The 19,744-nt window shown below is 40.3% G+C and overlaps 2 protein-coding genes across 2 annotated transcripts; both read left to right on the top strand.

The window, feature by feature from the left end:
- Positions 1–212: 212 nt before the first annotated feature.
- LOC107794767 (asparagine synthetase [glutamine-hydrolyzing]) lies at positions 213–4,673 on the top strand. The gene is made up of 13 exons (XM_016617288.2): positions 213–478; positions 1,213–1,351; positions 1,556–1,651; positions 1,740–1,881; positions 1,981–2,171; positions 2,241–2,402; positions 2,521–2,601; positions 2,696–2,917; positions 3,167–3,301; positions 3,378–3,458; positions 3,555–3,641; positions 3,745–3,852; positions 4,010–4,673. The coding sequence occupies exons 1-13, from the start codon at positions 399–401 to the stop codon at positions 4,256–4,258; spliced, it is 1,773 nt and encodes a 590-aa protein (XP_016472774.1). The 5' UTR covers positions 213–398; the 3' UTR covers positions 4,259–4,673.
- A 13,198-nt stretch (positions 4,674–17,871) lies between these two features.
- Positions 17,872–19,397, top strand: LOC107824119 (putative protein phosphatase 2C 25). Its single transcript, XM_016650853.2, has 2 exons — positions 17,872–18,662; positions 18,768–19,397. The coding sequence occupies exons 1-2, from the start codon at positions 17,946–17,948 to the stop codon at positions 19,107–19,109; spliced, it is 1,059 nt and encodes a 352-aa protein (XP_016506339.2). The 5' UTR covers positions 17,872–17,945; the 3' UTR covers positions 19,110–19,397.
- Positions 19,398–19,744: the final 347 nt, after the last annotated feature.

Genomic DNA, 19,744 nt, shown 5'->3' with positions numbered 1-19,744 from the left:
AGATTACATTATTAAACGAACGTCACATCATTTACTGGAATTTTAATATCAGGATTAGACTTAAGATGCGGCGACCAAAGAAGCCCCTTAAGAAAACGAGAAAAGCGAAAGAAATCGAACCAAAGAAACGTCGCCGCTTGAAAGGATAGTTGTTGATGTGCTCATTGGACCACACTTGGAACGCCTATAAAAAGAAGGGCCTGTTTGCCACTAAGCAATGCATTAACTTAGGAAACGTAGTCCATTGTGTCTTAGTACGTGGCCATCTCTCCAAAAATCTTGCATAGCCTTCTCTTTCTCTGTTTTATACTATCATCTTTATTATCCAATCATTTTTAAAAACTAGACTAGAGTTATTGTACTAAGTATTAAAGATAACATATAAAGTACTAATAATCATGTGCGGGATCTTGGCTGTTTTGGGTTGTTCTGATGATTCTCAGGCCAAAAGGGTTCGTGTTCTCGAGCTCTCTCGCAGGTAAATTATATTCCCTTCTTTTCTCTATTGTTAATGTTATTGTGTTGCATGCGTTATTAATTCTTTTTATGAGAAAGTAGTTTCCTGAGCGTTTGGAGCTGCTACTGATTGCTTGCATTTTAGAATAAAACTTAAGATGGATTATATATTTAGATATTCTTGACGTGGACCTATATCTTAGATTCACAATTTTCTCGGACCAACTGTTTTAGCATGACTTGTATATGATGTTGATATGAAAAGCTGTGGTTTAGTAATTCATTTCCATGTTACAATTACTAATCTTTCTCCTATCTGTGTTCTTGCCACTGCTAGAGGCAGATCTATAATTCGTAATTAGAGTATTGAACACATTGTACTTTTCAAAATTATAAGTGCGCAATTTAATATTTGTTAAAATTTTGAAGGCTTTTTTAATTACATGTATATCGTGTCTCGTATAGCCTCTCTACCCATGTAAGGTCTGCGTACACATTACCCGCCCCATGCCCTCCCGTGAAATTTTACTGGGGTTTGCTGTTGTTGTTGGTATCGTGTGTCGCATATACTTTGTTCTGTTGAATCAATATATGCGTCATCTGCCACTGTTTGCAAATGCATGGAATGGAAAAGTCATGCCTCATCACTGTCACACAGGATTTTTATTTATTTATTTATTTATTATATATGATTCTTTTTCTTGATGTGAAATCTATTAGTGGGTACTGAATCTGGCTAACTGACTAATGAAACAGGTTGAAGCATCGTGGACCAGATTGGAGTGGGCTGTATCAACATGGGGACTGTTACTTGGCACATCAGCGTCTAGCTATTGTTGATCCTGCTTCCGGTGATCAACCTCTGTTTAACGAAGATAAGACGATTGTTGTTACGGTGGGTGCTTTTAATTTCATGTTTACTCTCATTACTTGCTCAGTTTACTGATGAACATGAAACTAATGACTATCAATCAGCCAATCAACCACGCTTAATTCCATACAAGTAGGGGTCGACTATATGATTCATTATATCCTTTCCTCTATTCCGGTTCCTTTTTATTCAAATAGTTGATGATTAATTTCATGCCAAAAATTTCAGGTAAATGGAGAGATCTACAATCACGAGCAACTTCGCAAGCAAATGCCTGATCATAAGTTCCGGACTGGAAGTGACTGTGATGTCATTGCACACCTAGTGAGTAATCTAGATTACTCATCTTCCAACTTAGGAAACATGTATGTATTCCCCTGATTATTTCATCATCTTTATGTACATTAATCAGTATGAAGAACATGGAGAAGATTTTGTGGACATGCTGGATGGGATCTTCGCTTTTGTGTTACTGGATACTCGAGATAACAGCTTTCTTGTTGCTCGTGATGCCATTGGAATTACTTCCCTTTATATTGGTTGGGGACTTGATGGTAAGATTCCATATTATTTTCTCACTTAGATTTTGTTATTGCAAATGAATATGTTGAATCTTTATATGTAGTAACTGTTGTAATTTGGTTCCTTCTCAGGGTCTGTATGGATATCATCTGAGCTTAAGGGCTTGAATGATGACTGCGAACATTTTGAAGTTTTCCCACCAGGACACTTGTACTCTAGCAAGAATGGCGGCTTTAGGAGGTGGTACAATCCTCTTTGGTTCTCTGAGGCTATTCCTTCCACTCCTTATGATCCCTTAGTTCTCAGGCGCGCCTTTGAAAATGTGAGTTATTATTGTTGTTGTTGAAATGGATCCAACATGTTGGTTCTAAGGCTGGATATCATTGTGCAGGCTGTTATCAAAAGGTTGATGACTGATGTCCCCTTTGGTGTTCTGCTCTCCGGGGGACTCGATTCATCCTTGGTTGCTTCGATTACTGCCCGCTACTTGGCTGGCACAAAGGCTGCCAAGCAGTGGGGAGCACAGCTTCATTCCTTCTGTGTTGGCCTTGAGGTCAGATAATCTTGAGATTTCTGTGATTACAACATTAATAACGACCACACCTCATTCACAAGCTAGTAAGGTCAGCTATATGAATCTGATACCGATTTGCTTGCTTTCAAACGAACAGGGATCACCGGATCTCAAGGCTGCAAGAGAAGTTGCTGACTACTTGGGAACCGTTCACCACGAGTTTCACTTCACCGTTCAGGTATTGATGGAGCAACTCTATTTTGACTTGATCTATCATCCTCTGCGTTCCCTTTTGTTTACCTGATGGCAAATGACATGTGTCGTATTTGCAGGATGGAATTGATGCAATTGAAGATGTTATTTACCATATTGAGACATACGATGTAACGACAATCAGAGCAAGCACTCCTATGTTCCTTATGTCGCGTAAGATTAAGTCACTAGGAGTGAAGATGGTTATATCTGGGGAAGGCTCTGATGAAGTGTTTGGTGGCTACTTGTACTTTCACAAGGCTCCCAACAAAGAAGAGTTCCACAAGGAAACATGTCGCAAGGTATAAAAAAGTGTTTCCAGTTCCTTGTTTAAAACCTTATTTAAATAGGATAAGCAACAACAACAACAACAACCCAGTATAATCCCACTAGTGGGGTCTGAGGAGGGTATTGTGTATGCAGACCTTACCCCTACCCTGGGGTAGAGAGGCTGTTTCAGATAGAAACTCGACTCCCTCCCTCCAAAAACCTTATTTAAATAGGACAAGGAGTTGAGAAAATGTTGATCTTTTTCCTCCATCTCTATGCAGATTAAAGCACTTCACCAATATGACTGTTTAAGAGCAAATAAGTCAACATCTGCATGGGGCTTAGAAGCTAGAGTGCCTTTCCTAGATAAGGAGTTCATCAATGTTGCCATGAGTATTGATCCAGAGTGGAAGTTGGTAAGTAGTTGAACCCCAATTGTTGATCGAATAAACGATCAACTGTCCCTAAAACCTTGTATTCTATCCATTTCAGATTAAACCAGAGCAAAGGAGGATTGAGAAGTGGGCTCTAAGGAGGGCCTTTGATGATGAGGAGCATCCCTATCTCCCAAAGGTGGTACTAAATCGCCCTTTTCAAACTGATTTGCAAGTGATTTCGAATGTTATATTGTTAACCAAACTAACAATTTACTCATTACATTTCCTGCAGCACATCCTATACAGGCAGAAAGAACAATTCAGTGATGGCGTAGGCTATAGTTGGATAGATGGACTCAAAGCACATGCTGAACAACATGTGCGTTTCAATGACTAATCAACAACTTTCTAATGTTCTTATTTATCTTCCAATGTTTGTTTGTTTTAAAGCTGACTTGGAATTTTTTTGTTTCCTTTAATAGGTGACCAATAGGATGATGCTTAATGCTTCACATATATTCCCTCATAACACACCGATTACAAAGGAAGCATACTATTATAGGATGATTTTCGAGCGCTTTTTCCCACAGGTAATTTGTTCATGTATTGTGAGGATTCATGATAAATTAGCTAACTTATGCTGGTTTTCAACCTTGCAACCTTCCGATAAGTCACATTGTTGGAGTTTGTTGTTCAAATGCGAGATTTACTTTTAACCATGTTCCTCTGGTATTTTTGGTTCTGCAGAATTCAGCTGGGCTAACCGTTCCTGGAGGAGCGAGTGTGGCGTGTAGCACAGCTAAAGCTGTAGAGTGGGATGCTTCTTGGTCAAAGAACCTTGATCCTTCAGGAAGGGCTGCTATTGGTGTACATAACTCAGCTTATGAGAATCATGAACCTGCTATGGCTAATGGGAATTTGGCCACAAAAATCATTGGCCGTGCGCCGTCTATGGTAGAAGTTGGTGCTGCTCATGAGCTCACAATAAGGAGTTAGCAGCAGTCTGTTATCCATGACTTCTTGCTCATATTTAATATTATTATTATTATTACAATTATTATAAGTTTTAGTCTATTGTCATTGTTAAGGGAAGAGGCAGCATGTCTTTTAGCTGTTCTGCTGCATTAAAAAGCATCAGGTCATGTTTGTTTATATATAGAATAAAGACCAGATTGGGGTGGTTTTAAGCTGAGCAGTATTAATACTATTGTTCTATTAGCAGGTCTTAGGAGTTTTTCAGTTGCCCCCGTTATTGTAATTTTAGTCATTTCCATTTCTCTAGGCCTTTTTCTCCCTCTGCCCCGTTACATAAGGTGCAGTAGAAAATCAGAAAATCAACCTGGACTATGTACCTAGCTGATCGCCATTTTCAATTTGGTTCATTTAATTTGAGTTATATATTTCATCTCCATTGTTAAGGATAAAGTCCTGCCCATTACAAAGGCAACTCTTCTAAGAGGGCACTTCAACAAAGGAAGGATCCTAATATTGGGTCGTACATGAATTTCCAAGAACCAGCATTTCTTTTGAGACAGATAATTAGGGTTAGGGATAGATGACTTAAGTCCAGTAATTAGAAGGAACTATAAGTAAATGAATAAAAGAAAAGCAAACATAGAAACCTGTGGGTGGGTTTGAACATTGAAGTGATCACACCAGCCGAAAATGTAACTAGCTGAAATGTTTTCAGTCAGAAATGCAACGCTTAGTTAGGAAGGTAATCTCATATAGTCAAAAAAATATCCATAGTAAATTAAAACATCACAAACTCAAACCCATATCAAACTAATGTAAATACAAACTCTTGTATGATAACTCAAACATTTCAAAATTTATATAAAGTGGTTCCACAATATATAATATGAAAAAGTACATATTTGCTTGGTTATTCATACTGCTGCCATCAATCCTTTTACATCCATAAGTGAAGTAGGTTCACCATTTACATCACTAAGCTGAAATGACAAAATTTAAAATATTCGATGAGGAACTTGTACATGATTCGACAAATAAACATACACTAGTGATGTGCATACATTAATTATCCGCACTTGAATAGACAGAACTTAAAGCAATTTGCAAAGATGGAAGTTCAGAGATAAATGGTAATTGCTGTTCAACCAAAATAAACTTAAAGTAATACATTAATAACAGTTGTTATATTTTTATACTTTTTTTTTAAAACCCGAAAGACAAGTGTACTTTCATACCTTATGCCACAACTACGAATTATTCTCTTCTTTAATCACTCTAATTTATCCGGTATCACATGAAAGACAAAGTGATTGTTTACCTGAAAAACGGATAGAATTAAATTTGTACGTAGTTCTAAGGGTACGTGGTATAACTTGGCACAAATCGTAAAAGTAAGTCGAAATATATCGAATATTGATTTATAAAGAATGAAATACAAACCAAGTTGAATAGAGAATGATTTATAAACAAGTAAGATGAATTAATGTATGAAGCTCACAAGAGGATAATCTCTGTTGTATTTCACTGTGAATATCAATAGTATCTGAGTTTGAGAGTGTATGAATGCCTTAATAGTTGGATCCCTTACAGAAATAATAGTCATCCCTCTTATAGTGGAGGGATTCTACCTTGGATATAATTAAAAATACATAGTGGGGAACCCATGATAGATTAGTTTTTTCCTAAGTCCCGCCGAGATTCTCTCCCTTGGTGCGTTTGTAACGGCTCTTGTCTCTTGGCTCGATCTTGATCGGACTTGGTATCGGTCGATCTCCAGATTTAGAGCTCGATATTGATTCGGGGCCCGGTATTGATTTGGGCTCGGTATTGGTCGGTCTCTGGCTCTTAAGCTCGATAAAGCCGCTTCGCATCATAATTCGATTTGGACTTGAGCTCAGTAATGACTTCGAGCTCGGTATTTGATCGGTTCCAAAAATTTGAGCTCGGTAACTTGGCTTCAGATCTCATCTCGATATTATGAAGATGACCTTCGGTCCATTATATTCCAATCATGACTAATCATACGAAGGTCAAAATCAGTTTTTACCGTATATAAATAGTTCCCTCGTTTCTCGGGAAGAATGTGGCGAAAAACGATATGATTTTCCAACAGTATGACTAGATATAGACTGACGTTTGCATCGATCCCGACCATGACGTACGTGATAGATGTCCCATCGGTTCAGTTACCAAGGCATTAAATGCGTGTCAGGCGATGGTCGGCCATTGCTGATATTGAACTGTCATTGCCAACCCTATAAATAGCTCATCTTTTTACCATTTATTACTTTTACATCTCCAATTTCCAAATCTTCTAAGTTCTTTATCGCATCTTCTGAGTTCTTCATCTGTAAATCTGTTATTTTCTATGCAAAATCCCTCTTTAGAACACCAAATCTTGTCATCTTCCTCTATTTTCAATCTTCAAATCCAAATGGCGAAAACGTCGAAAACCGTTCCCCAAAAAGAAAAAGCTTCTTCTTCGCATCCCGTCGGCGATAAAACACCGGTGGAGCCACAGCCTGAGGAGTGTGTTCTTACCTCTGATTTTAAGATCGACAAAGCCTCACCGGTTCCTGGTCGATGCGATCAAGTATCGAGGTATATGTGCTCGATAATCGAGGTATATCTTAAACAGATAAGGAAAGATTGCAATTGGGAGAACAAAGAAGTGATAATCCCGGCTCCCGAAGAAGATATTACTACTCATGTGAAAGGGTTTTTAAGTGTGTATACTTACCTTTTCACGTTGGGCCCCCTCGACCCTGTGGTTATCGATTTTTGCTGCCAATACCAAATAACCTAGGACAAATCCATCATTCTTTTTGGCGAATCATTATTCTGATCCGCTTCTTCGTGAACAAAGTCGAGGGGATGCCTTTCACTCTTGACCACCTCATTAGCTTGTACAGCCCCCGCCTCTATCGAGGTGGGTTAATAAAACTCCAGTGCTAGGCTACCAAAGTGCTATTCTCGAGCATAGACGAGGACAAAGACCGAGGCTGGATGGGCAGGCTGGATCGGATATGCCTTAACTCCCTTCGTTGGAACCACCTCTATGTTTTTTTTTCTTTTATAACTTTTTTTTTCTTTCTGCGTAGGCCTCAGCAGTTCAACTGGAAGCATATTCTCGGTCTCGAGCTGAGCTGAGTCGGTACGAGGCCGATCTCCGAAGGGTCACGGAGGAGAAAAATGCCCTTAAACTCATCTGCGAGCAAAGGTAAGAGTAAAACAAGGACCTCCGAGCCGAGTAGGCCAAGGCTCACCAAGATCAGACCGACCTGACCGAGCAGGTAATGAAAATCTTAAAAACCCATGGGCTTGATTCAGGAACGGTGGCTAATATTTTGATCTCACAACTGCAGCAGAAGCTTGAGGTGATCGGGAAGCTCCGTAAGGAGGTCGATGTGATAAAGGCGGAGACCTTGGGGTGGAAAGAAGGCATAGGCCGCCTCGCTGCAGAAAAAGAGACCGCTTTATCCCAATTGTCATCGTCTGAAAGTCAGCTTCGAGGTATGAAGGAAAAAGGCTCGATTCAGACGAAGAAAATAGAGGAACTCGAGGCCCGGTTAGCTTCTGAACTTGCAAAGGCCAAATCTGAAGCCGTAAAGTCAAAGGCCAAGGTAGAGGAGATCGTGGCCATCTATCAGGCTGATGCTAAAGTCGCTCAAGTTCAAGCGAGAGAGGCAGCCGAGATCGCTCAAACTCGAGCACATTGGGTTGCTGAACTTGCCAAATGCCAATCTCTGAGGGAACCCTCGAGGAGATCCATGCTCGAGATTTCGATCTTACCGAAGAGATAAAAAAAAGGCTAAAGAGCTTGAAGCCGATACTGGAGCCCTGACTTCTGATGATAATGATGATGATGATGATGATGAAGGGAACAAGAGTGGGTCTGAGAGCGGGGAGGAGCTACGATGGAGAAGAGACTGCTCCCAGAGATAATCAGGAACCTTAGGGTTTTTTATTTTTGGTCTTTTTGTGTTGGGTACTGATCGGACCTTGTAAATACTCATATATATGAAGATATTTTCCTTTCCTGACTTGTCTTTGTTTCATTTTCTGCCTTGTGAATTTTTTTTTCTTTCATGCCTTATGAAAGTTTTCATAAGTTCGAGGCTTTAGGTAATTTGATCGAAGTCAAACCTTGTAGTCTTTATAACCGAGTGAGAGTTTGCTCGAACTTGAATTAAAAATAGCCCTTAGGCTTAATAGTCGAGTGTGTTTGGTTTCTCGAACTTGAAGCAAAAGTAGCCCTTAGGCTTTATAGTAGTAATTTAGCCCTTAGGCTTGATAGTCGAGCGAGTGATTGCTCTAACTCGAAGTAAGAGTAGCCCTTAGGCTTAGTAGTCGAGTGAGTGGTTGCTCGAACTTGAAGTAATGTAGCCCGTAAGCTTTATGGTCGAGCGAGCGCTTGCTCGATCTCGAAGTAAGATAATCCATTAGGCTTAGTAGTCGAGTGAGTGCTTGCTCGAACTCGAAGTAATGTAGCCCGTAGGCTTTATGGTCGAGTGAGAGCTTGCTCGAACTCGAAGTAAGAGTAGCCCTTAGGCTTAGTAGTTGAATGAGTGATTTATCGAACTCGAAGTAATGTATCCCGTAGGCTTTATAGTCGAGTAAGTATTTGCTCGAACTCAAAGTAAGAGTAGCCCTTCGGCTTAGTAGTCGAGTGAGTGCTTACTCGAACTCGAAGTAATGTAGCCCGTAGGCTTTATGGTCGAGCGAGCGCTTGCTCGAACTCGAAGTAAGAGTAGCCCTTAGGCTTAGTAGTCGAGTGAGTGCTTGCTTGAACTCGAAGTAATATAGCCCGTAGGTATTATGGTCGAGTGAGTGTTTGCTCGAACTCGAAGTAAGAGTAGCCCTTAGGCTTAGTAGTCAAGTGAGTGCTTGCTCGAACTCGAAGTAATGTAGCCCGTAGGCTTAGCGGTGCTTGATCTCCTATCATGGACAACCCTTAAGCCTGTTTGAACATGAAGCAGAAAGATCTTTCTGAGATATGAGACTAAGGTAAAGAAGAAATTTCTCTTTATAAGTCATTATACATGTGTTTTTGTGCCTCGATCGAGCAAAACTATGCGGGCATGATTCATTCGACCATTTGGCCCTTACAATTTTTCCTATCGAGACCCTATTTGACATGAAGTAACTTTCTTGTATTGAACTTGATTTATTCGATGGCAATGCCCCCAGTATTCGAGGTTGATTGTAAAGAGGCCTCGCATACTGTTGAGTTGTTCTAAGTTAGCACGATCAATGGTTGCCTCATTAAAAATCTTGCCGAAAAACCCATTTTGGACAAAACCGGTCTAAGGAAAAAAAAAGTGCAACACGTGCTTTCAGGCCTAAAGGCTTCGGGTTTAATAATCCATCCTTGTTCCTGGTCGAACTCCTGCAAGGGTTAGTTTCGAAATATAAATGAACATGAGAGGGTTGTACCTTAGCAGTAGTATTGTTTTAGATGCGACACGTTCCAATTTCTTGGTAGTTGTTTGCCGTTTATCATACTGAGCTTGTAGGATCCTTTACCGACGATTTCGAGAACCTGATACCGTCCTTCCCAGTTTGGACCCAGTTTCCCTTCATTTGGATTCCGGGTGTTGAGGGTGACTTTCCTTAGCACTAAGTCCCCGATTTTAAAATGGCAAAGATTGGTTCTTCGATTATAGTATCTTTCGATCCGTTATTTTTGGGTGGCCAATCAGACGAGAACTGCTTCTCATTTTTCGTCCAATAATTCAAGGCTCGTGTTCATTGTTTCGTTATTCGACTCATTTGTTGCATACCAAAATCTAACGCTAGGTTCTCCGACCTCAACCGGGATAAGAGCTTCTGCGCCATAAACCAACGAGAATGGTGTTGCTCCGGTATTGGATTTCGATGTCGTTTGGTATGCCTACAGGACCTCAGGTAGTATTTCTCTCCATTTTCCTTTAGCGTCGGTTAATCTTTTCTTAAGATTTTGGATGATGGTTTTGTTTGTCGATTCAGCCTGTCCATTCCCGCTGGGATGATAAGGTGTTGATAGGATCCTTTTGATTTTGTGATCCTCGAGAAATTTAGTTACTTTGCTGCCGATGAATTGCTTTCCATTATCACATACAATCTCAGATGGAATCCTGAACCGACATATGATGTGGTCCCAAATGAAATCTATTACTTCATTTTCTCTGACTTTCTCGAAAGCCTATGCTTCAACCCATTTAGAGAAATAATCAGTCATAAACAAAATAAACTGAGCCTTACCAGGGGCCGATGGGAGGGGGGCGGCGATGTCCATCCCCCATTTCATGAAAGGCCATGGAGATAGGACCGAGTGGAGAAGTTCCCCGGGTTGATGAATCATGGGCGCATGTATTTGGCATTTGTCGCATTTTTGAACGAACTCCTTTGCATCCTTGTACATATCAGTCTAATAATACTCTGCTCTGATTATTTTGTGGACCAACGAATCGGCACCGGAATGATTTCCACAAGTGCCTTCATGAATTTCACGTAAGATGTAATCGGTGTCTCCCGGTCCCAAACATATTACTAGTAGACCAACGAACGTCCTCTTATATAGCGTTCTGTCTTCGGACAAGGTGAACCGTGCTGCCTTTGTGCGCAGAGCCCTCGATTCTTTTGGATCTGACGGAAGCTTTCCGTTCTTGAAGTACTCTATGTATTTCTTTCTCCAATCCCGGGTTAAACTCGTGGAGTTTATCTCGGCGTGGCATTCTTCGATTATCGATTTTATGAGTCGTATGACAGTCCCCGAGTTGAGTTCGTCATATTCGACCGACGAACCTAAGTTTGCAAGAGCGTCGACCTCACTGTTCTACTCCCGAAGTACATGTTTCAAAGTCTATTCCTTAAATCGATGTAGAGTCACTTGTAACTTATCCAAGTACCTCTGTATTTGATCTTCTCGGACTTTAAAAGTCCCGTTGACTTGATTTACCACGAGAGCCTCTACGACCTCGGCTCCCAAACCTTTGGCTAGTTCGAGACCTACAATCACGGTCTCATAATCGGCCTCATTGTTAGGTCAATTTTGTAGTTTTAATAGACTGTCTAACTATATTACCTGTGGGCAATTTTAGTACAATGCCTATTCCGGACCCCTTTGCGTTCGATGCACCATCCGTAAAGAGGGTCCAAACTCCCGAAGTGGTACCCAATTTTATCAGTAATTCCTTTTCAATCTCGAGTATGAAGGCCGGCGTAAAGCCAACCACGAAGTCTGCTAAAATTTGAGATTTAATAGCGGTTCGAGGTCGATACTCGATGTTGTACCCGCCGATCTCTATGGCCCATTTGGCTAGTCGACCTGAAAGCTCAGGTTTGTGTAAAATATTTCGTCGAGGATAAGTTGTTACAACATGTATCGAATGGAACTGGAAATATAGTTTTAATTTCCTATAGGCACTTATTGAAGCAAGCGCTGATTTTTCTAAGTGTGAAAATCTAGTTTCGGCCTCGCCTAAAGTTCGACTGACATAATAAATAGGGAATTGCGTACCTCGTTCTTCTCGAATTAGGACTCCACTTACCGTTATCTCCGAGACAACTAGATACAGATAGAGTTGTTCATTTACCTTCGGGGTATGAAGCAATGGAGGGCTCGGTAAATACCGTTTTAGCTCTTCTAAAGCCTGCTGACATTCCGGAGTCCATGCAAAATTGCTTTTCTTTTTAAGCAGAGAGAAAAATCGGTGGCTCCTATCTAAGGATCTTGAAATGAATCGTCCCAGAATGGCTATCCATCCCGTTAGCCTCTGTACGGCCTTTACATTATCTACCACTGTGATGTCCTCGATAGCTTTGATTTTATCATGGTTAATATCAATTTCTCGATTGGACACCATGAAACCGAGAAAATTGCCCAAACCAACCCCGAATGCACATTTTTCGAGATTGAGCTTCATATTGTACTTCCTTAGTATGTCAAAAGTTTCCTGCAAATGCTTTAAATAGTCCTCTGCTTGCAGGGATTTAACTAACATGTCATCAATATAAACTTCCATTGATTTTTCTATTTGTTTTTCGAATATTCGGTTTACTAGGCGTTGATAAGTTGCACCAGCATTTTTTAGACCGAACGACATTACATTATAACATTAAGTCTCGTACTTAGTGATAAACGAGGTCTTTTCCTGATCCTCCGGGTTTATCTGTATTTGGTTATACCCGGAATAGGCATTGAGAAAACTGAGAGTCTCGTGGCCGGCCGTGGCATCAATCATACGATCGATATTAGGCAAAGGATTAGGGCATGCTTTATTCAGGTCTTTATAATCTATACACATTCTAAGTTTGCTCCCCTTTTTAGGGACTACCACCATATTTGCTAGCCATTCGGGGTATTTTACTTTCCGAATGGACCCTATTTTAAGAAGTTTAGTTACCTCGTCTTTGATGAAGGCATGTTTGACCTCGGACTGGGGCCTTCTCTTTTGTTTTACTGGATGGAATTTTAGGTCCAAGCTTAGCCTATGAGTGGTGATTCCCGGTGGGATCCTTGTCATGTCAAGATGGGACAAAGAGAAACAACTCATGTTAGCTATAAGAAATTGAATAAACTTTTTTCTAAGCTCGGGGTCTAACCCAGCGCCCAGGTATACCTTTCGATCGGGCAGATGTTCGACTAGTGTGACTTGCTCCAGTTCTTCAACTATTGATTGGGTAGCGTCGGAATCATCGGGGACCACGAAGGATCGAGGGATCCCATGTTTATCATCTTCGTCAGTCTTCTGATTCTCTAGTTGGGTCGAAGCTAACGTTTGTGATTGCTATTTGGTATCACGTTCCCCCTTCGATTCCGATCCTTTTATCTACGATAGTGAAGATATCGGAATTACTTCCTCGATGGCATGCATTTCTCTTCAGCCGGTTGTTCTCCGTAAACTGTTTTGACTCCCTCCGATGTTGGGAATTTCAGAACCTGGTGGAGGATCGAAGGTACAACTCTCATATTGTGGATCCACGGTCTTCCAAAAAGGGTGTTGTACCTCATATCACCTTCGATTACGTGAAAACTCATTTCTTGGCAGAATTATCTCGCCTTTGGTAGTTTCACATGCCATATTGAATTCGTTTAGAACCAGGGTTGCGAGCACGACCTGGTCTTGTAGACCGAGCTTCTCTACGACCTTCGATCTAATAATGTTGGCCGAGCTACCTGGATCAATTAACACATGCTTAACTTGAGTTTTATTCATAAGTACAGATATTACCAGTGCATCGTTGTGAGGTTGCATTACTCCTTCTGCATCTTCATCATTAAAGGACAGGGTTCCTATGGGTGTGTAATCCTGAGTTCGAAATTGCTTCTCTCTTATAACTAACATCTTAGTGCGTTTAGGCACCGTCCCATGAGGGATATCGATCCTACCGATGATCATGTGGATGATGTGTTGTGGCTCTTCTTGTTCATTATGTTTACTGAAATCCCTGTTTTTGAAATGGTTTTTGGCCATGTCACTTAAAAATTCTCGAAGGTGTCCTTTATTGAATAACCGGGCTACCTCCTCTCTTAGTTGCCTGCAATCTTCCGTTCTGTGGCCATGAGTGCCATGATATTCACACATTTGATTGGGATTCCTCTGGGCAAGATCGGTCTGCTTAGGTCGAGGCCATTTAGTATCTTTGATGCATCCGATAGCCGATACGATGGCGGATGTATCGATGCTGAAGTTATACTCCGATAACCGTGGTGCTTCCTTAGGTCTGGTATGCCTGTCAAACCCATTTCTGTTCATCAGCCCCTGAGACCCTTAGCCTCGATCACTTCTTTTATTGCCTTGTAAGGGGTTACGTCTTGGTTCGTTCCCCCTATGGTCTCCACTACTATATGGTCGGTATCGATGGTTACATCTTGGTTCTCGATTGATGTCCCTTTTAACAACGGACCCAGAACCCAAATGATCATTTTCGACTCTAATTTTTGATTGATACCGATCGTGCACATAGGCCCAAGTAATAGCTGGGTACTCGATCAGGCTATGCTTCAACTGCCATAAAGACATCAAACTTTGTTCATTTAGACCTTGAGTGAAAGCTTGAACAACCCAATCGTCTGTGACTGGTGGCAGATCCATTCGTTCCATTTGGAAACGAGATACGAATTCTCTTAGCATCTCGTTATCTTTTTGTCTCACCTTGAACAGACCCGACTTCCTGGTCTTGACCTTTATGGCCCCTGCATGTGCTTTTACGAAAGAATCTGCAAGCATAGCAAAAGAATCGATAGAGTTAGGCGATAAATTATGATACCATATCATTGCTCCCTTTGAAAGGGTTTCACCGAATATTTTTAATAATACAGATTCGATTTCGGTGTCTTCTAGATCGTTCCCTTTAATGGCACATGTCTAAGAGGTGACGTGTTCGTTGGGGTTGGTCGTCCCATTATATTTAGGAATCTCGGGCATGCAGAATTTTTTGGGGATCTATTTTGGAGCTGCACTCGGGGGAAAGGGCTCTTGCACGAATTTTTTGGAATCCGACCCTTTCAACACTGATGGTGCCCCCGGAATCTGATCGACCCTGGAGTAATACATTTCCACTTTTTTGTCGTTTGCTTCGATCTTCCTTTCTCCCGACTCTATTCGTTTTGTCAGTTCCTCGGGTATCTTAGCAATTTCGGGATTAGTCCCCGTTTCTTGCTCATTTGACCTTACTATAGCTGGCTCCGTTATGTGGGTGACTTCTCAGGGTGGACTGGGCTCCGACCTGCTCGGTGCCTGGGTTTGACTCTGCAACTGAGCTATTGCTACCTGTTGAGCTTGCAACATTTCGAAAATCATACGCAAGTTGATTCTGTTTTCCTCAACATTTTGGGTATTACGAGCTGCAGATCGAGTTCCACGAATGCTATTTTCAAGGTCGGAACATTAGTTTGCATCGATGGCCACATGTGAATTAAAGTCTAGTGGCACTTCGATCCGAGCTACAACGGCATTGACGAACGACCTTTCCTCCACGAGCGTCAAGTTGTTGTTTTCATCTTGAAGACCAGCTTCGTTGTCGATAGATAGGGCCATTAATTGAGAGTTTGTTGTTTCTAACCTCAAATCAAAGACACTTCCGAGAGCAAGCGTAAAATGGCGTGTTTTATAGAGATTCGTACCAAATAACCACTGTTATCCTTAGCCCCACGGTGGGCGCCAAACTGTTTACCCGAAAAATGGATAGAGTTAAATTTGTACGTAGTTCTAAGGTTGTGCGTGGTATAACTTGGCACAAATCGTAAAAGTAAATAGAAATATATCGAATATTGACTTATAAAGAATGAAATACAAACCAAGTTGAATGGAGAATGATTTATGAACAAGCAAGATGAATTAATGTATGAAACTCACAAGAGGATAATCTCTATTGTATTTCACTGTGAATATCAACAGTATCTGAGTTTGAGAGTGTATGAATGCCTTAATAGTTGGATACCTTATAGAAATAATAGCCATCCCTCTTATAGTGGAGGGATCCTACTTTGGATATAATTAAAAATACATAGGGGAGAACCCACGATAGATTAATTTTTTCCTAATTCCCGCCGAGATTCTCTCCCTTAGTGCGGTTGTAACGACTTTTATCTCTTGGCTCGATCTTGATAGGACTTGGTATCGGTTGATCACCAGATTTAGAGCTCGATATTGACTCGGGGCCCGGTATTGACTTGGGCTCGATATTGATCGGTCTCTGGCTCTTAAGCTCGATAAAGCCGCTTCGCATCATAGTTCGATTTGGACTTGAGCTCGGTAATGACTTCGAGCTCGGTATTTGATCGATCCCAGAAATTTGAGCTCGGTAATCTAGCTTCAGATCTCATCTCGATATTATGAAGATGACCTTCGGTCCATTATATTTCAATCATGACTAATCATACGAAGGTCGAAACCGGTTTTGTCCGTATACAATGTAATATTATTATAATCTTTAATGTTGACTAATTTCTTTCAAATATAATTTTTCTAATATTGACTGTAAAAAAGGAATGAAATACAAACCAAATTAAGTAGAGAACGATTTATGAACAGGCAAGATGAATCAATGTACAAGGCTCAAAAAAGGATAATCTTTATTATATGTGTGCAAATCTCAATAATTTCTGAGTATGAGAGTGTATCAATATATGCTTCTCTGGATGTTCCCCCCTTTACAGAAATGATAGTTACTCTTTATATTGTGGATGAATCCTACTTTGGATATAATTAAAAATATATAGTGAAAATCCCATGATAGATTAGTTAATTAGTTTTTCCTTAATTTCCGCCGAGATTATCTCCCCAAATGCGGCTATAACGACTCTTTTGTCCCTTGGCTCGAGTTCGAACTTCGACCGTTCTCGATTGTGGTCTCGATTGACCTCTATTTGCTCGACCTCCATCTAGGCCCGTTCTCGATTTCGGCCGATCGAGGTCCGACGACCTAGGTCGGTTTCTAGGGCTCGAACTTAGCAACTCGACTTCACATCATATCTCGATATTATCATGACGAACCTCGGTCCATCACACCTTAATCTCGATTAATCACACGAAGGGAAAACTCGGTTTTTACCGTATACAATCATATAAATTGAATCTGAAATCTGAAGCAATATGACCCAACAAAATGGACCACGTGTTGACCGGGTAATAGTTTGCCACAATATACAAAGATGATGAGGAAAATGACATTAGTGCAAAGTTCCGTAGTCAAATACATCCGTAGTAAGAAAGGTGGAAGAAAAATAGTTGTCGATTTTGCGTGTTTCACCTTAATTTCTAAATTTTGATAGTCCACATTTGTCACACTGCTTTCCTTTCTCTCCAACAAAGAGTGTTGTTTCGTCTTTTAAATTATAACAATACTTTAAATATTTAAAAAAACGCGCGTTACATCAAAACATAAAAAATCGGATCGACAATATACGTTTTAGCGTGTACGTGAGTACATCTTTGCTTAACAGACGACAATGAAGAGGGAATGAAATATGGTACCTTTCGCTCCATACTTCTGCTGAGGATGCTTAGTCCTGGAGAGTCTTTGATATAGACATATAGTGATTAAAATATAGTTCTAATTGTATGCGATTTCTTTAAAAGATAAATAAATTAATTATTCACATAATATATTTTTATGATTTGAATACTCACACTCGTGTTGAAGACCAGTAAGTTGACTGTCACAAAAGAATAGTAAGTACAAGGATGGGTGTTGGCTATGGCAAAGTCATTTTTCAAAATAAAAAATGTCAAATTTCTTGTGTTCGGTGAAACAATTTCTATTAAAGAGGAAAATGACTTATTCGCTTATGGAAAGAATATATTTTTCTTGTAATTATCTTAAATTGAACTTTATGTTACTTGTTTCAATTAATATATAGAGATTATTACACAAAATTTAATGCTGACTAATTTCTTTCAAATATAATTTTCAGTAAAATAACTTTGTCATATTAAATATCTTTTCCGGGGGGCAAAATTGACATTAGAAACGGAATGGCTGTGCACACAAGGAATGGTCAAAAGCATAGTAATAAAATCACCGCTCTCAAAACACGGGATGGACTATGTGCAAAACTTCCCACTCTGGTCTGGCCCTCTATACTTTTGACTTGCCAGTCTGCTACTACAAGTTATCATCCGCTCATATAAATAGCTCCCTTTTCCTCTTTCACAATACAAAACACAGAAAAACGATTCGAACATTAACGAGAGAGATCGGGAAAAACAGCCGCTGAAATATGTCTTGTACTGTTGCCATATCAAACTCGCCGATGTTCTCACCGTCTAGGGCTCCGGTACCCGCTTCTTCTTCTCCGTCATCGCCGTTACGGATTCTTCGTCTTCAGAAGCCTTTACCAAGTTCTCTTATTAGAGCTTCGACCGATTGTTCTGTTTCTACTTCTCCTACGGTTTTGAAGAGGAAGAGACCGTCTAGGTTGGATGTTCCTGCTTTTTCTATGAGTTTCGGGAATATTCCGGCAACACCAACTGCAGTGGCAGATTTGGTGGAGGCTGAGGGTGATGGGTATTCTGTTTGCTGTAAAAGGGGAAGGAAAAGTGCAATGGAGGATCGTTACTCTGCAACGGTCAATCTTCACGCAGATTCGAAACAGGGCGTTTTTGGTATATTTGATGGACATGGAGGAGCAAAAGCAGCAGAGTATGCAGCAGAGAATTTGAAAAAGAACATTATGAACGAACTAGGAAATACCGCAACAGATGATGAAATTAAGGTGGCGGTGAAAAACGGTTATTTGAAAACAGATTCTGAATTTCTGAACCAAGAAGTTGGAGGTGGATCGTGTTGCGTAACTGCATTGATCCGAAATGGCAATTTAGTAATATCCAATGCCGGCGATTGTCGTGCTGTTGTGAGCAGAGGAGGGGTTGCTGAGGCATTGACTTCTGATCATCGGCCTTCAAGAAAAGATGAGAAGGATAGAATTGAGGCTTCGGTAAGCAGCTTGACATGATAAATGACCTGAATATTTTATTTTTTACACTTGTCACTGCATAGAACTTAAACTCGTCCTGATCTTTTTGTGCTTTGTGTTATGTAGGGTGGCTATGTAGATTGTTGTCGCGGCATTTGGAGAATTCAGGGATCTCTTGCTGTATCAAGAGGTATTGGAGATCAGTGTCTTAAACAATGGGTTACTGCAGAACCTGAGACAAGGATTCTTGGGCTTAATCCTGAACTGGAGTTCTTAATCCTTGCATCTGATGGTTTATGGGATAAGGTTAGCAATCAGGAAGCAGTAGATATTGCTCGGCCATTGTGCACTGGTATCACTACCCATCAGTCATTGTCAGCCTGTAGAAAGCTAATTGACCTCTCTATTTCGCGAGGTTCTATTGATGATACGAGTGTGATGATAGTTCAACTGGGAAGATTCTGTTGACAGAATTCCCCTATTTAGATTTTAGGTTAGGAAGATAACAACAGCTTACAGGAAATCTATCTTTACTGACTCTCACACGGTTGCTAGCTAGAGATTATAACAAGAAAAATAGTTTACTAGTATGAGCTTTTACCTCTGTTAATTGAATTGTTTTGATAATTCTTTATGGGCAAAACCCCCTTTTATCAATTTGCTCATTAGACAATGTTTATTTTACTTCAGATATGTACATATTCTGATCTTTTTATCTTGGCAATTCGCATTGTATGTAAGAGTTTCTTGTCTTTCAATTCTGGTACAACATTTTCCACTTGCTTTAACATATTCATTAGTTCCAACCCCCTCCCCGGCCCCTCCCCCCTATAATGGTGTGTCAATATTCATTCTTTGAAATTCTTTATTGTTGCATTTGACTCATTGCCTGCTTGTATATGATGTTCAACAGGTGCACCATTATATTACATTAAAGACCAAAGCAATAAGTTAAAACAAAAGAAAAAAGAAAAAAGAAAAAAGAAAAAAGAAAAAGCTTAATAATTGCAAATTTATTTTTGATCAAACAAGTGCTTATAGCATAAGAAAGAGATTTGGTAGGTAAGTAGGTCTTGTAATGGAGTGAAGATGTCCAAATGCAG

This window comes from Nicotiana tabacum, chromosome 22 (assembly GCF_000715075.1).
Source record: "Nicotiana tabacum cultivar K326 chromosome 22, ASM71507v2, whole genome shotgun sequence".
Classification (NCBI taxonomy): Eukaryota; Viridiplantae; Streptophyta; class Magnoliopsida; order Solanales; family Solanaceae; genus Nicotiana; species Nicotiana tabacum.
Note: the sequence above shows the minus strand (reverse complement) of the source record. Positions and strands in the feature narration are given on the sequence as shown.

Excerpts from the sequence above, each read along its gene's own strand:
- LOC107794767 (XM_016617288.2), top strand. The coding sequence starts at position 399 with ATGTGCGGGATCTTGGCTGTTTTGGGTTGTTCTGATGATTCTCAGGCC. Across the intron at positions 2,403-2,520 it reads CCTTCTGTGTTGGCCTTGAG|GGATCACCGGATCTCAAGGC; the intron begins GTCAGATAATCT and ends TCAAACGAACAG. Across the intron at positions 2,918-3,166 it reads ACAAGGAAACATGTCGCAAG|ATTAAAGCACTTCACCAATA; the intron begins GTATAAAAAAGT and ends ATCTCTATGCAG.
- LOC107824119 (XM_016650853.2), top strand. The coding sequence starts at position 17,946 with ATGTCTTGTACTGTTGCCATATCAAACTCGCCGATGTTCTCACCGTCT. Across the intron at positions 18,663-18,767 it reads AGGATAGAATTGAGGCTTCG|GGTGGCTATGTAGATTGTTG; the intron begins GTAAGCAGCTTG and ends TGTGTTATGTAG.